Source organism: Typopeltis vanoorti, chromosome 4 (genome assembly GCF_054136105.1).
Source record: "Typopeltis vanoorti isolate ZY-2024b chromosome 4, IOZ_Tvanoo_1.0, whole genome shotgun sequence".
Lineage (NCBI taxonomy): Eukaryota > Metazoa > Arthropoda > Arachnida > Uropygi > Thelyphonidae > Typopeltis > Typopeltis vanoorti.
Window position 1 is genome coordinate 168,101,262 of NC_143552.1, and position 17,944 is coordinate 168,119,205.

At 34.9% G+C, this 17,944-nt stretch overlaps 1 protein-coding gene across 1 annotated transcript in view; it reads left to right on the forward strand.

Annotated features, from left to right (window-relative positions):
- The window catches only part of LOC150107834 (transducin beta-like protein 2), a 261,182-nt gene that overhangs the window by 30,403 nt on the left and 212,835 nt on the right, over positions 1-17,944 (forward strand). Inside the window, exon 3 of the mRNA XM_090391583.1 lies at positions 4,901-4,952. Coding sequence (XP_090247709.1) covers positions 4,901-4,952 — 52 coding nt within the window. The remainder of the gene's footprint in view (positions 1-4,900; positions 4,953-17,944) is intronic.

The window sequence follows — 17,944 nt, forward strand, 5'->3', positions numbered from 1 at the left end:
CAGAATTAGCAGCAATTAAGTCATTAAAAGCCAAACAAAACATAATAATAATAACGAAATCAGATAAAGGCAATGCCACTGTTGTCCTTGACAGGTCAACATACGTACTTCAAATGAATCAACTAGTAGCTGATAACAACACATATAAGCTTGTAAATTATAACCCAACAAAAAGGATAAATGATAAAACAGAGAAACTACTCAAGTCCGTCACTTCTTGGCCCCCAGATGCAGTTAAAAACTCAAACCCCACTACGCCCCCCCCCAGAATATACAGATTCCCGAAAATACACAAACAAAATGTGCTCCTTCGACCAATCGTGGAAGGAATAGACAGTCCCAATTACCACTTAGCCAAGAAATTAGCTGCAACACTCAAGGAGTTGGTAGGTCATTCCCCCTCCTACATAAAAAACACACAACACTTTATAAACAAAATTAAAAACATAACACTCGACAAAGACGACTTATTAGTCAGTTTTGACGTTTCTGCCCTTTTCACTAATGTCCCCCATCAATGACACAATTCTCCTACTACAGAACAAATTTCTGCCCGACATTACGGCCCTCTTTGCCCACGTATTAAAGGCCGGGTACTTCGTATGGCAAAACAAATTTTACCTACAGAAAGAAGGTACAGTCATGGGCTCACCACTATCCCCCCCCCCCAATTGCTAACTTCTACATGGAAACCTTTGAGCAAAGGGCGCTTGATTCCGCCATGCTAAGACCGACAGTCTGGCTCAGATACGTTGATGACGTGATCGCGATCTGGCCACACGGGCGACAAATGCTAAACACATTCCTTAGCCACCTAAACAAACAACACGAACGCATACAATTTACCATCGAAATCGAAAATCAAAATTCACTCCCGTTCCTAGACACACTAGTCACACGTCTTCCTTCAGGCAGTCTTTCCTTCACAGTCTACCGAAAACCGACACACACTGGCCAATACATACATGCAAATTCATACCACCACCCATCACAAAAATATGGAGTCATTAACACCCTTAAAAACCGAGCTACAACAATTTGCTCTAACCAGCAAGCACTGAAACAAGAACTAAAAATCATCAGCGACACATTCATAAATAATGGCTATAACAAAAATACTATTAATAAAATACTCCATAAAACAACAACAACAACAACGAATCTAGATTACAGTAAAACCATAGCCATCCCATACATTAAAAGGTTATCAGAAAAAATCAATAGAATCCTACAACATTATAACCTCAATGCCACCTTTAAACCACCCACTAAACTTAAAACCATATTCAACTCCTCTAAGGATCCTCTCCTCCCATTAGCACATCCTGGAGTCTATAGCATCCGCTGCACCTGTAACTTACCGTACATTGGTGAAACAGGACGGACAATCCCTATACACCAGAAAGAACACATTAGACACATTAAATATAACCATTATGGTGAAGCAGGCCTCTCAGACCACGCGCTCAACACCTTACACCAAATCAACTGGAAAAGCACCCGCTCTTTACACCACACAAAAACCTGGTATGAAAGGAAATTCAAGGAAGCCTGCAAAATCTTGATAAATCATCCAAATATCAACAACAAAGAAGGCATGAAAATTCCAAGGATCTGGATGGCACACATTCAGCCTACCTAATATATAAGATCCAGCATAAGTCAGGACTCTAGCCAGTCTACAACTATTATGAGAAGCCATTCCATACCAACTGGCTGGAATGTACAGGTATATAACATATTGTTATTATATGTATATAGATAGTTACTTGTTGTTGCGCCCAATGTATTTCTACAACCAACAGATAACACTAATAATAGGACTCTAGCGTTGATGTATAATTTATTTATTTATTTATTTTATTTATTTATATTTTTTTTTTCACCAGAGGTCAGGCCAACAATTGTTGTAGCGGTTGGTCAGTATCTTTAACAAACCAGTTTGATTGTAGTGTAGCTTGTTTTCTGTGTATAGTTGTATGCTCCAGAAGATGACCTTGACATAAAGGTCGAAATGTCGAATTGTAGATTTTAGTTATATTAAACTAAAGTTTTCATTCAAACATGGTAGTTGACTCCATAATTTTCAAAAATGATATTGATAACCTCTGTTGTTTGGTCTGAACCCAGCTTGTTCTTCTCCGAGCTTCTCCTCCACAAATTTTCTTAGCCATTTCATAAATTTTACCAGGAACACTCAGCAGAGAAATTGCTGGGTAATTCTTACATTCAGTTTTATTCCCTTTTTTATAGATGGAGTACTATGAGTGCTCTACTCCAATCATCTGGAATTTGATCCTCTGATCCTGCCTTCTGAATTATGCAATGCCACCATAATTCAGAAAAACTTTTATACCTCCATATTTTAGCATTTCTGGTCAAATGTCATCTACTCCTGCTGCCTTTCCACATTTCAGGTTTGTGACAGCTTTTTCTGCTTCAAGTATAGATATATATTCCAGATGGCATTCCTTTTGAGTGTTTTCTACTACCATGCTGTCTGTAACTGCTCATTTCTTTTAGTAATTTTTCAAAGTAATTACTCCATACATCAGAAATATCTTTATCCGCAGTTTTCATGTCCCCTTTATTATCTCTAACTCCTTTTACGTACTATTTTCTCCATTTCTGAGCTTTTTTTAATACCTCCATAATATTTCCACCTTCCTGATATTCATTTTCAATATTCTTACCAAAGTCTTCCCATGACTTTTGAGTTTCCCATTCTGTAAAATTGAGCTAATTTTACAGAATGCTTTGCTTTCTTACATTTTTCTGTATATTCTCTAAGAGTGTAAGGTGACTTACTTGCCAGGAACTTTCGATATGCTTTCATCTTTTACTTGACTGTCTCTTTAACTTCCCGAGTTCACCATGGAGTTCTGATTTTTCTATCCACATGCCTCTCTGGCTGTATCAGTCCAAGTTTTCTTTAGGGTTTGCAACTGAACCTTCAAGGTTTGGTTCTTGTTTTCAAACTCTTCCAGTTTTTCTTGAATAATGTTTGTGTATTTCAGTCTACATTTCACATTTTATAGCTGTTCAGCTTTGACTTGTTTCAAAATTTCTTACATGCCCTGCTTTTCAATATGAATTTCAGTTTTTTCCTGCTCAGCACTAAATGGTGATCACTTCAAATTTCAAATCATGTGTATACTCTTGTGTCCTGAACCAGTGAGAAAACATCTGTGTACAATAACATAGTCAGTGAGACTTTTTTTATTCCTTGCATCATCTCTCCATCTGAATTTGTGTCATTTTTATTTTGGAACATGGTGTTAGTAATAACCAGTCCATGTCCTGAGCAGAAAATCAGCAGATTCAGAAATTCTGAATTATGCAGTGCCACCATACTTCAGAAGAACTTTTATACCTCCATATTTTAGCATTTCTGGTCAAATGTCATTGTCATATGATATTGTCAGCATCCAGGAATGCATTAGCAGAGCTAATCTCAGGTGGTATGGTCATTTAAATAGAATAGGCGAGGAAAGATTGCCAAAACAAGTATTCTCTGCCAGGTTGGCAGGAAAACTACCCAGAGGAAGCCCAAGATTATTCAAAGTGGCTTACACGACAGAAATATAAGATCTGATAACATTGGAGTTTTGACAAGTAACAGACTGATCTGGAGGAAAATTGTAGAAAAGAAGTTAGTAATGGTGTAAATTTTTCATGTAGTACTATCATATCCTGTACATCCCTTGAGGGTACATGGCAGGAATTTGATGATGATGATGATCAAATGTCATCTACTCCAGCTGCCTTTTCTCCAAATTTTCCCAAAACATTTTATATGTCTAGTATTCATTTTCTACTCTGCTGTTTAGATCTCCAGCAAGGGACCAACTTTTCCTTTCTCATTGTGTCAGCTGCTTTCTCTAATGCCTTGAAGAATTCCTTCACTTCTTCCTTATTAGAACTTTCTGTGGGATCATAAGCACAAATTAGTCTCATTGTCCAGTTCCCCATTCTGATATTTACCCACATCACTCTACTTGATGTTGCCTGTCATTCATGAAGATTTTCCTCAGATTTAGTGTTTAATATTATAGCTACTCCTTCTTTTCCCTGATTGTTATTTCCTGAATATAACGTTGTATTTGTTGCTTAGAAAGATGTCACTTGTTTTTATCTTCTTTGTTTCAGTTAGGCCTATCATGCTAATCTGGTACTTATACAATTCCTCTACTACTTCTTTTCTTTTCCATTGTTGCTTCTTATGTTGATGGTGGCAATCTTGATCTCTGATGATGTTGAGTTGATGTTTGGGTTTGTTCCAGTAGCCGGCTTTTCACTGTTTGCCTTGGTTCTCTGATTAAAACAATGGGGGGTGGGGCTAGTTTAAACAGGCAACACCGCAACCATCATGACATTCCATCACGTTATACTATCATTTTGAGTTATGGTTAAGCCAATAAGGATACAGTTTGGTCGGCTAAGTCCCAAATTGCCCATCCTTTTTGTTTAGTATCCAAGTAGATACCCAACAGCCTGCACGTTGAGATGGTGAGGATTGGACATCAAGTGAGAAGGGTCAGTTCTCTGTATTCCCCCAAAAGGCCACGTGGAGGTCTCCTCCCAGTTATGTGCCTTGCTCTATAATCACCTCCCTTAGAAATCCAAAATATGATAACTGACAATATTGGAGTCCTGACGAATAAAAAGATTAATTTGAAAGAAAAATTTTTAATTATGTAGTACTAATACTATCAATGTATCCTGTAACTCTTTGGATGGAGCATATCATCAATTGATAATGATCAGTAATTCTAATAATAGTTGGCACATCATTTTTCTTAATAGCCTTCTTATTTAGTAAAAATTTATTATTGCTTGTGTTCTTTAGCATATATGAAGGTTTCTTTGAAAATGCATGATGAAAAATTTTATTTTTCAGACAGAAGTGTTATGTTGTGGCATGTTAAGACATTTAATCAGAAAGATCACAGGTAATATAGAATTTTAACTTTGTGTATTTTATTGTTAAAGAATGTTTTTTTTAATTTATTATTTTTTTAAAATTTAATTTATTATAGCTCATTATTTATTATATATGAATATTATGGATTTTACTGAAATAAATGACTAGTCCTTTGCAGAAAATTCATCATTCTCTTAATGCACTCAATGAATTTTTGAGGCAAACTAACTCGGCTTCTTATAAACCTAATTAATTACATGCTGAATGTGTGTGTGTGTGTGTTATGTTCCATCGAGTCGTTTTTGACTCCTGGTGATTCTATGAACATACAATCTCCGTTCAGATCTGTCCCTGGCCGTATCTTTCAGAATTTCCAAATGCATTCCAGTTGCTTCTTTAACTCCATCCACACATCTAATTCTTGGTCTTCCTCTTCTCCTGCTTCCATCAACTTTAGCAAGCATCATCATCTTCTCCACACTGTCATTTGCTTGCATAATATGTCCAAAGTATGACAATTTTTGCTTGATGATCGCTTCAAGGGAGCAATCTGGCTTTATTCTGTCTATCACTGATTTATTGGTTTGCTTTGCAGTCCATGGTATTCTTAGTAAGCGTCTTCAAACCCATAATTCAAATGCATTTATCTTCCTTCTTTCACTCTTTCTCAGGGTCCAACTTTCATATCCATAGAGAATACCATTGCTCTCATGATTCTGATTTTTGTTGCGAGGCTAATATCTTTATCTTTAAAGATCCTGCTTAAATTTGTCATTACTTTCTTTCCAAGTAATCTTCTAATCTTCAGTACAATAACCATCTTTATCAATTCGGGATCCTAGGAGCACAAAATTGTTAACTACTTCTATTTTCTCCCCAATTACTTCAAAATGATTAAGTTCACATGTTGCCATAACTTTTGTCTTTTAAGGCCATATTTAGCACTTTCTTCTTTAACTTTTAATAAGTTCCTCCAAATATTTGCATTCTGCTAGCATGATGGTATCATCTGCATACCTCAGATTATTAATATTTCTTCAACCAATTTTAATTCCAACTGAAGACTCCTCCAGTCCTGCCATTCTTAAATTGTATTCGCTGTACAAGTTAAACAGGTACAGAAATAAAATACATCCTTGTCACACCCCTTTACCTATTGTGAAATACTCAGTTTCTCCAAGATCTGTTTGGACAGCAGCTTCTTGTTCATAATAAAGATATCTCAGAAGGATAATGAAATGCTCTGGTACTCCCATTGTTCTTAACACATTCCACAGTTTCACATGATATCTACAGGGTCATAAGCCTTGCTATAGTCAAGGAAACAAGGTAGACATTCTTTTGATATTCCTGTGCTCTTTCTATTATCCATCCCACATTGGCAATCTGATCTCATGTTCCTCTGCCTTTTCGAAATCCTGCCTATTCATCTGGCATTTCTCTCTTCATGAATGGTTCCAGTCTTTTCTGAATGATCTTAAGTAAGATTTGACTTGCATGAGAAATCAGTGCTATAGTTGTGTAATTTTTACACTCTCTTGCACCACCTTTCTTCAATAAAGGTATATAAATTGATTTTTTCCATTCCCTAGGCCAAGTAGTTGTGATCCAAATTCACTGACATAGAGCTGTTAAAATTTTAACTGCTTCTTCTCCCAGGGCTTGAGCAGCTCAATAGATATTCCATCTCCTCCTGGTGCTTTCTTACTGGATAGCTGTTGCAGTGCCCACCTCACTTCACTCTCCAGTGGTACTGTCTCCTGTGTATCCTGCTCTTCAAATTTTTCAGTAACATACTGAATGCTTAATTTTTTTCTTACATAAGAATGTATAACAGACAAACTGGGCATCAGACACATTCTGCCAGTTGGATGTGTCTGATGCCCAATTTGACTGTTTTTTTTTGGGCAGATAAATCCAAATTTCTATGACATGAAAAATCTGCTGTTCCAGTGAGACCAACTCTCCTTTGGTTTGACAAGCACTTATAAAGAATGGTCTCTAATCTTAAATGGGATTTTGAACCCGGGTATTTCTAACCAGAGGACATCATTGCTATGGATCTGTGGATTCTCCCCCATGTTGTTGTTGTCGAATCCTTTGAAGAGCTTCTAGATATGACCGTGGATCTGCAGAACTGCTTTGGAAATCTGTTGGACTTTGATGGCGTATCCTTATCTCTACAGCTATTGTCAATTTTCTGTAGAACAGCAGCAATTGAGGGGCAAGAATAGATATGGACAGGTGTTAGTTTAACTCCTGGACGGTTCTTGTATGTTTCATAGCTCCTACTACCGTCTGGGTATATTTTCATGCCTTTAAAATATTCTCTCCTTAGTCTGTTGATGATTGTGGTTATTTCCCTATTTTTATTAATTTCATTGATTTCATTCTTCTACTTGATAGTTTGTTTTACCAATCTTACTTTTGCAACAGATTTACCATCATTTAGTGACAGCGAATGTAATTTTTGAGGTAAGTATCTTGCCTTGCTTCTTTGGCTAGTCTGCGTGCTCTTTCATTGCTTTCAATATTTACATGGGCTGGTATCCATTGCAGTGTGTAGTTCTTATTTTTCACATTTATAGTCAGTGGTTCATGCATTTCCTGTGTGAGTTTTGTTTTTCTATTATTTAATGCTTTAAGTGCAGATTTTGAGTCGCTGTAGATGGTTATTGCTTCTGTAATGTTTATTACTGGATTTCAGAGATAGAATTTGGAGGCTGTTTTATGGCTGTTAATTCACAAGTGAAGTTTGAAGCTAGTTTTGATTGGCCTTTCCTTGCCTCCAAGTTGAGTTAGAAAAACTTCTGAACCTCCTTGGTTGAGTGCTTCATCAGGAAATCCATCAATGTAGGCAATGATGTGGTTTAGATTATTTACGTGATGTGTAGCGTCAAGATATTTCCTTTTATTTTCTTGCTGTGAATCTTTTGTGAACAAGGTTCTAAGCTTTGCTTATTTCAATGGACTGGTGCGCTAGGTCTATCCGTTTTCTAATTTCATGATCGTATTTTAAAGTGGATGATCTCTTTAGTCTACATTTTCTTGTCCAGGCATCGAAAGTCCTGAATGAGATGTTATCTTGTTGTTGGCTCCCGATTCTGTTAGTGAATTGAACTGTGGAGAGTTTTCTTCTGTCTTCTAGTATGTGAAGCCCACACTCTCGCTGAGCTTTTAAATTATTTGTGGACGAGACTCCACCTATGATAATTTTTGCTGCTCCTGATTGTACTTGTCAAGCTTTTCTTTTGAGTAAGTAGAAACTGGTGCCCAGATTGATGAGGCATATTCCATACCACAGTGCGTCGTATGAGTGTCTTTGGTTTCGCTCCCCACTTTGTTGCGCAAAGCGTTTTGGTGATATTAAGCTTTTTACGAGCTTTATTGGATATATTTGTAATATGAATTGTAAATCTCAGTTTAGCAATAGGGTTAGGTCTAAGTATTTTGGAGACTGTTTTTCTCTATTTTGGTATTATATATTTTGATTTGGGGTTGTAATTGTGTCCCTTTTTTCTATCGGTGGAGATGATGCTCAGTTTTGTTTTTTTCTGGGTTTATCTGTAATGTAAGTTCTTTTGCCCATCCTTCTAAGCCTTTTATTGAATTACTTAGGACTTTTCAGATTGTTGAGGATTACTGTTTGTGTGCCAGATTGCTAAATCATTTGCATAGCATGCTATTTTTGTGTCATTTATTATGTGAGGATGGATATTGTTCACATAGATGAGAAATAGGAGTGGGCTTAAAACAGAACCTTCTGGGACTTCAGCCCAAGTTCGATGCATATTGGAATAAATTCCATAAACTTTTACTTTCATTTTTTTTCCTTTCATGAAATCTGAAATCCAAATTAATGCGTTCCCCCGTTATTCCTGTATCGTATGCAATTTTATTAGCTTCTGTCTCCAAACGCGATCGAAGACAGCTGTGAGATCCAAGAATATTGCTGTTGTCTTCTTTGGTGGTTTTTCCTGAACGCCATCTATGACTGATTGGCAAAGATAAAATAATTGATCTTCTGTACTGTATTGAGACCTGTATGCAGTTTGGCAGAAGTTAATCTTGTTGTTTTCTAAGCACCAATTTATAAGTCTGGTATGTATTATTCTTTCGTTTAGTTTACAGAGAGTGCTAGTTAAAGCTATTAGTCTGTAGCTTTTACAGTCACTAAGGGTTTTGTTAAGTTTGAGTAAAGGTATAATGACTGGTGTTTTCCAGATTACTGGTAGTTTAGCTGCATTCTAGGAAGTGTTAAATATCTTTAGAAGGAGTTTTTGGCTATTTTTCCCATGTTTTTAATCATATGTCCAAAGATAAGATCAATTCCAGGTGATTTGTCAGGGTCAGTTTGACTAATTGCTGTTTCTAATTCTGTCATTGTGAGGTCCTGAGTAAAGATGTCTTCAGAAGCATAGGTTCTGGATTGTATTAGCAGATGTTTTGCAATTTTCTTGCAATTTTTGTTATATTGCAGTTTGTTTAATTTACAGTAATGTTTGGCTAGTATATTTTCCATGTTTGTTTGTTGCTGCTGTATTGGTTCCTGAGGAGACTGTGTTTGAAGTGTGATCCGGAAGTATTGCGTTGTTTAATAATCTGATGATGTTCCAATGTTGCGAATTTTCTTGGGTCTGGTCTATTGCAAAATTCTTCGCACCTTTTTGTTTGCAGTTAGAAATTTCATCTTTATGTTTTGAGTTAATTCTATTAACTTCTTTCTGTTGTCTTCTGTATTATTTTGTTTTAACTGTTCGTTGATAAAATATTTTTCGATGATCATAGCATTGATACCATGAGCTTTCCAAAATGGAACCCAACTGTTTTTCCTGAATCCTCTGGGAATTGAATTTTTTGCAGCTCTCTGTATATTGTTAGTTAGTTCTAGTAATTGCTGATCGAGTTCTTTACGAGCGTACCTGTCTGTGTAATATGTTTCTAATATGTGTGTATTTAGGCCAGTTTTCTTTTCTGAAGTTCGAAGATCTCTTTGTCTGTGATTTTTGGTCTAGCTGCAAATTAATGGCTGTGATAATAGGTCTGTGATCACTGATGGCGTTCTTTAGTATTTTCCACTGGGTAAGACTCGCAATTTCATAATCTACTGCTGTGATGTCTAATGCTGATTCTGTGCTTGTGTTGTTTTTGACAGATATGTATTTGCTTGTTATTTATGATCTCAAGGTTTAGATCATCATTTATGTCTTCTATTTGTGCTCCTTTCCGATCTAGTTGTGGGGAGCCCAAGGTGGGCTTTTGGCATTTAGATCTCCTGAAACGATCTTTTTATCTGACATTGTGTGAAATTGCTTAAGTAGTCCTGTATCTGTGTTATCGGGGTGATGTGCGTGGACTATTGTAATAATGAGTTTTGGTAGAAATATCCTGAGTGCTTGAACTTCTGTGTCACTATTTATATTGCTGTTTGTAGTTGATACGATTTATTTATATTTAACGTGTTTGGTCCCTAAGAGTACAGCTAGACTTCCGCCAGAACGACCGGGTCTTTCTTTCCTTAATGTTGAATCTCCTTTGATTTGAAGCTTCAGATTCTGATTTAGTTTCATTTTTTGTAACCATGCAATGTGGATGTTATTTTTGTATAAAATGTTCTTAAGTTCTTCCTTCTTTTTTTGAGTACCATTGATGTTTAGCTGAAGCATGTTGAGAGTCCTTGTAGCATATTTCTCATCAAGATCCCAGACTGCAGTTCTCGACGTGTTGGCTACCCCGGACACGGTAGTAAGTTTGTGATTAGAACAGATGCTCTTCAGAAAGTATGCAAAAAAAAAAAAGGCCAATTTTGAAGCTCAGAATTATTATTATCCCCTTCCCATCTTTCTGTATTTTGTATTTCCACCTAAAAAAAAAAAACATTTTTTTTAGGATCATGTGGTGTGCCATGTGATAATAGCAAATGGGATAAAAATTCTCTCCCGTAGAAAAGATATTTAGCATTAATAATAATAAAATATTGCAGCTAGCCTGTAGCTGTTTTTAGACAATGGGTCATTCCATGCGAAATCATCAAATTAAAAATTAAACTGAAGCTGCATCATTTTGTAGTTAAATGAAAGTGAATTATTTGGTTTTCTTACTCTTTTAGATGGAAGAAAATGTTTTTTAGATTTTAAAAAAATTTTTTTTTTTTAAACTGGGATTCTATTAATTATGTTGGCCCTTTTCATTCAAGGGGCTTGCAGAGTGTTCTCAATTTTGGAGAGCTTCAAGTTAATCACAGCATATTTCCAGATTGTCCAATGTCTTATTTTTTAAATGATATTTTAACTTAAGGTGTGTTGTACTTTTTGATTTGTATTTCCATTTTCAGATAAACTAAGTTTTCTTAGTTTATCTGAAAATGGTGTTCCCATTGCTGTTTCTCCAATTTTGTACTGTACTTTGTTCTAGGTTGAATCCACATCTGAATTTTTTTTGTGTGTTTAATTTATACATGTAATGGAATATTTATGTTCAAAATCACTTTGATTTGAAGTATTTTGTCTATGAAAAATATTTCCTCAGAGAAAGTTTGCAAAAAAAAGGGTTGATTTTGAAGCTCAGAATTATTATTACCCCCCCCCCCCTTCCCCCCATTTTTCTGTATTTAGTACATCCACGTAAAAAAAAAAAAACTTTTTTAGGATCATGTGGTGTGCCATGTGATAATAGCAAATGGGAGGGGGGAAAAATGAATGAATTATTTTAAAGAAAAAATATTTACAGGTACATAAAGTGTGTATAGATTCTAATTCAGATTTTAGTAATCTTCTGAGAGTGGTACTCTTTTGCCATCTCACAAGGTAAGAGTCTACGTGATGGTGAAACCATTAAATGGTTGGTCACAAAAGTAATCTTGCAAAAAGACTATTGAAAACCATGTTTGACTTCTTTTCTAGCAACACTGATAGTATAAAATTCATTTTTTAGTATCCATTGAAGACATTGAAGCAAAATGCTTAAAAAATTGGAAACAGCTGAGAAAATTGACAGCACTAGAATGTATCTCGGCTATGTCCCAGTTGATGAGAAAAATGCTGTTATTCTGCTTCAGAGATTTGAATTTCTTGCAGTATTTCAAGATTTCACCACGACTGAGTGATTACCTTCTATGTTAGTGGTAATTATTAAAATGAACTTGTTAGAGAATTGCTCTTAAAATTTACATGATCATATCCTTTGAAACAATAAATAGCATCTAAGTGGTGAGTACTAGTTATTTTTATTACTTTACTAAGTAAAATATAAAATATATTTTAAAATATAACAAAACTTTACAAGCAAACTTCAGACTATACCACTTTCGATTAGCCATGCACTCATTCTTCACTGCCAACAGTGTCAGGTTACTCTCTAATCCTCATTTTTAATATGATTCTGCTATTCATATCATCTGTTCACTCTCGTAATCTTTCTCAGAACTCTGATATCTGTAGTCTCTCATTGACAAAGCATTTTACTTCTAACTAGGCTCTTAGATCCATAACTTAAAATTGGTTTGAACACTGTCTTTAAATATAGCTAGTTTAGTATTTGACTAATTCTCTCTAATTCCACATAAATTTATTCAGATGACTTCCTTCCATACCATCTTTACTAATTCTGTTGTCTATTTCCATATTTAATGCCATCTTCACTAAAAATTCTGTCTTAATAGCTAAAATGTGTTATTTGTTCTATAAGTTCTCCATTCAGAGCAGATGATGGTCTCAGTGCTTATTTTTATATCGCTCTTATTGCTGATACCAGATTTATTACAGCAATTATTCAGTTACTGCAGGCTTATACGAGCATACCTCAGACACATGGCAGGTTAGGTTCTAGACCATTGTCATGTAGCAAAACACTGCTCCCCCCCCCCCCAACTCTCTACTTCTGGTTGCATTTATTAGTTTAATAAATAATGTTTTTTAATTAGTCATGCATATGCACAAAGGGCATAAATAAAGCACATCAAATATGCAAATGAAAAAGTTATTCTGAGTAATGTGGCTTAAGGAAACATGTCGACCAATTTGTCATCAATGTACAGCATTAAAAATTTTTCATTTTGGCAGTGAGATTGTTATGTTTACAAATAACTGGAGTATTTGCTAGCATAGCACTTCACTTAGAACTTAATCTTTGTTTTTATCAACTATACCAATATTAGTGCTAGGTAAGTTTAGCTAGCAGCCTATCTCAGTGTTTGATACACCATTGCCACTAAATTTAATAATTTTAATCTTAATATATGATGTAATAGGATTACAATGGTAAGTCTATTACATCATATATTATTGTGTCTTGAACCAACTTGAAAACATTGCTATTAACAGTAATGGTACATGGTATTTGTAATCACTAGTCCATATCCTGAATGGTAATCCAGCAGATTTATTATTACCTTTGCTCTATTCTTCAAATTTTCCCAAATATTTCTATATGTCTGGTAACCATTTTCTGTTCTGCTGTTTAGATCTCCATCAAGGTTCAACTTTTTCTTTGCCAGCTGCCTTCTCTGTTGTCTCAGAAAATTCTTCCAGTTCCTCCTTGGTAGAACCATATGTGGGATGCTAGGCACAAATAAGTCTCATTGTCTAATTGCTCAATGATGTTTGCCAATATCACCCTACTTGATGTTATCTGCCATTCAAAAATATTATTCTCATACCCGGCATGGTTGGCCGAGTGGTTAGCGTATCCATTCTCCAGCCAAAAGGCTGCAGGTTCGAATCCCACTGTGAGCATGGATATTTGTGATTTCTGTGGAAATACTAGTGGTGGTGGGCGGTAGATGGCTTTGGAGTAGTTGCGGTTAGTTGTAGTTGGTGGAATGAGTGGTGGAGACAGAAAGTTGTAGAGAGGGTGCCCTTCCTTGATGAGACTTTGGACTTCCTGGAGTTGTCATGTAATAATAATAGTAATAATAATAATATGTAGTGTTGAATACTCGAGGTGTTCCTTCTTTTTTGCTGATCATTATTTCCTGAATATAATATTTCATGCTTGTTATTTAGAATTTCTCATGTTGTTTGTTTCAGTAACACCTATTATGTCGATCTGCTATTTCTATAATTCTTTTGCCAGCTTCACTTCTTTTCCTTTGGTGCCACTTATATTAATAATGTCAGTCTTGAATTCTCCTGATGATGATTTGGAGTTTTTAGAGTTTGTTCTGGTGCTGATCTTTCACTGTTTACCCTAGTTCTTTAACTGGGTGATGCCCCATCAGGCAAAAATTCTGTCATGTTGTACCATCAGTTTGTTTTGATTTAGGCCAATAAAAATACAGTTCGTTCTGCTAAATTTTAAATTGCCAACCCATTCTTTTTCATTAAGTATCCAGATAGATACCTACTAATGAGGTTTATCATAAAGAGAGGATTGGATATTATCTCATAAACCCTGGTCAGTCTTCCACATACCTTAAAAAGCTATGTGGAAGCCTTCTCCCAGTTATTTTGCTTTGACCCATAAGCAATCCATATGCAAACCTTAGTGACATGAAATTGAATTGTCTTCCTAGTTAAGCTATTGGTATAAAAGTAAAAAAAAATATTTTTTGAAAATTCTACTTTAACATTAAAATGCTAATGACCTGAAAACTTTTACTAAAATAAAACATAAAGAAACTAATACTAATCTGTGTATAAAAGATTCTTAATTTTGATCTTTGATTGCATTGGATATCCCTCCTTTTGAATCAATTGAGACTGAAGGTGCAACTGCAAGGTCAACTCATACTTTCTCCACATGTTGGAACAAAACTCATTTTAAGACTTATAGAATATAGATAAATCTCATGAAGATGGCAAAATGTTATGGTGGCTATTGAAGAAGCTTTAAACTGGAGACAAGAGTATTGTAAAGAGGTATCAGAGATGATAGCTGTAATATAAAAATTGAAGATAAAGATATTCTGAATGTCTGAAAGATTGTTATTTGTTTCAATAATGAAATGCCATGAGTAGGCATATTTAAAATAATTATAATACAGATAAAAACTCGTAAAATATTTTATTAGCGTAGAATTTTCACCTAGGCATTATCAGTGGTACAAGAACACATAATGACAATTGAATATTAACAGACTATTCTAAAAAGTGCCAGCTAAGTATTTAATGTGGGTTAACTAAAAAGGTCAGTAAATTTCTTAACTTATTCAAAAAAAAATTAAAACTATATATTTAGACAATAAAATTAGGAAAGATTAGTTGATTTTAAAAGTACTATCTCCCACAAAGGAGATAGATGTAGACCATAAGTTGCCAAACTTTTTCAGGCCACCGCCCACTTTGCAAGACATAAATTTTGTAACGTCCCCCATTATAACAGTTTGAATAATACCATATTTCAAATATTTGAGACTGAATAAAATCATATTTCAAATACTCAATACTGTACTGTCGACATTTCTTCTTATATTCAGACATAATGAAGTAATAAAATTTGCAAAAATATTCACAAAATAAAAGATTTAATTTACACTTTGTATGACTCCACTTATCTATCACACTTTCGACTGAATATTGTTGTTTGTTTGCCAATGATTGTTGGCAAAGCACACAAAAATGTAACTTATTCCTAAACTACTGGTATTTATAGATTTGAAATCTAGTACGAATCGACTTGCATGCATTGACTAGTTTGCGATACCATCGTACTCGTGCTTTGAACAAGTCACTGAAAGCACCCATATTCCTGTCAAAACATGCTGAATTGAGTGAATTAACTACGTAATAGTTAACCAACATACTACTAGTTAAGACTCGTCTGCTGCGTGGATAGACTAAAGCCTGTATTGCACGATCAATTTTTACAATAGCAAAAAATGAATAAATTTTTTAAGTATATAAAAAATAGAAGTTAAAATATCCTGTATGACACGTTCAATTTTTTATTTTGCATGCAAGCGCATTTTGTTCGTCCGATCACGACATTGTCCGAATAATTATAAATAATAATTAATAAAGAAAATAATTACACAAGATATAAACAACAAACCTACAAAACATAACCACAGAAAATAGTATAATAAGTTTCGAATAATATTTGCTTTGTTTTTTCCCTCTAGTTAGCAATATAAGTTAGTACTAACTAGGCTAACCTAAAATTTACGATTTTATTTCTTTGTTGCCATTATTATTTTTACTCATAATATTAAATCATATAAAATTGGGTTTATTTTTATACAATCAATTAGAAAAGTGGTTTTATCATCATCATCGAATTCCTGATCAAAGGGTATACAGAATATGCTAGTACTACATGAAAAAAATTACATCATTACCAACTTCCTATCTACAATTTTCCTCCAAATCAGCCTGTTACTTGTCAAGACTCCAACATTAATAGATCTTATATATCTATCGTCTAAGGCACTTTGTACCATATCAATCCACCTATATCTTGGTCTTCCTCTGGGTTATTTTGCTGCCAACCTGGCAGAGAACACTTGTTTTGCTAATCTTTCTTCGTCCATTCTGTTTAAGTGACCATACCACCTGAGATTAGCTCTGCTAATGCATTCCTGGATGCTGACAATGTCAAGTTCTTTCCTAATATCCTCATTTTTAATATGATATTGCCATTGATGCCATCTGTTCACGCCTATAATATTTCTCAGGACTCTCATATCTGCAGTCTCTAGTCTTTGGTCAAGTGTTTTACTTCTGACCCAGCTCTCAGATCCGTAAGTTAAAACTGGTTTGAACACTGTCTTGTATACAGCTAATTTAGTGTTCTGACTAATTTCTCTCTTATTCCATATGAATTTATTCAATTGACTTCCTACCATACCAGCTTTGTTGATTCTGTTGTTTATTTCCATATTTAATTTACCATCTTCACTAAAAATCGTGCCTAAGTAGCTGAAATGTTTTAATTGTTCCACAGGTTCCCCATTCCAAACACAGTTGACATTTTCAACCATTCTACCTATTTTCATTGTCTTTGTCTTTTTAATGCTGACCATCATACCATATCTATTACAACAGTTATTCAGTTTAGTCAGGGAATATTGCAAACTTGTACCGGATTTATTTAGAAGCATAACATCATCTGCATAAAGCAAAGAGCTGACATTAACATCTCCAATTTTGATATCATGTTTAATACCACTTTCCTTCATAATGTGATCCATATAGATAATGAATAACAGAGGGGATAATGTACATCCTTGTCTCACACCAGATTTAACATTAAACCATTTTCGTGTACTTCCTTCAATTCTAACTGCTGACTTACAACTCAAGTATTGCTTAATATTGCTTAATATTGCTTGACTAAGTATTGCTTAATATAATGCCCCATGGACACTATATAACATTAGCTTATTGAATAGCTTCTCTCTGGCACCTTGTCATATGCCTTTTAAAAATCAACAAAACTTAAATACAGATCTTTATTATATTCTCATGCTTTCTCGACTATTTGTCATAAAGTGAAGATCTGATCCTGACAGCCTCTATTTGACCTGAATCCAGCTTGTTCTTCACCAAGCTTTTCTTCCACAATTCTTCTCAACCATTTCCCAAGTATACTTGCATAGATCTAGCCAGGAACACTCAGTAGGGAAATACCTCTGTAATTCTCACATTCAGTTTTATTTCCCTTTTTATATATGGGTACTATGAGAGCTCTACTCGAATCATCGGGAATTCGTCCCTCTGTCCAGGCTTTCTGAACTGTGAAGTGCAGCCACTGTAAGACTCTTATACCACCATATTTCAGCATTTCTGGTCGAATATCATCTACTCCTGCTGCCTTTCCACATTTCAAGCCTTTGATGGCTTTTTCTACTTCAAGTATGGATATGTATTCCTGACTTCATGCCCGTTGAGTGTTTTTTACCACTGTGCTGTCATCACTGGTTGTTTCATTTAGCAGTTTTTCAAAGTAATTACTCCGTGCTTCAAGGATATCTTTTTCTCCTGTTTTCACATCACCTTTATTATCTCTAACTACTTTTACAGCACTCTTTCCTCCATTCCTAAGCTTCTTCAACAACCTCCAGAATATTTTGCCACCTTCTTG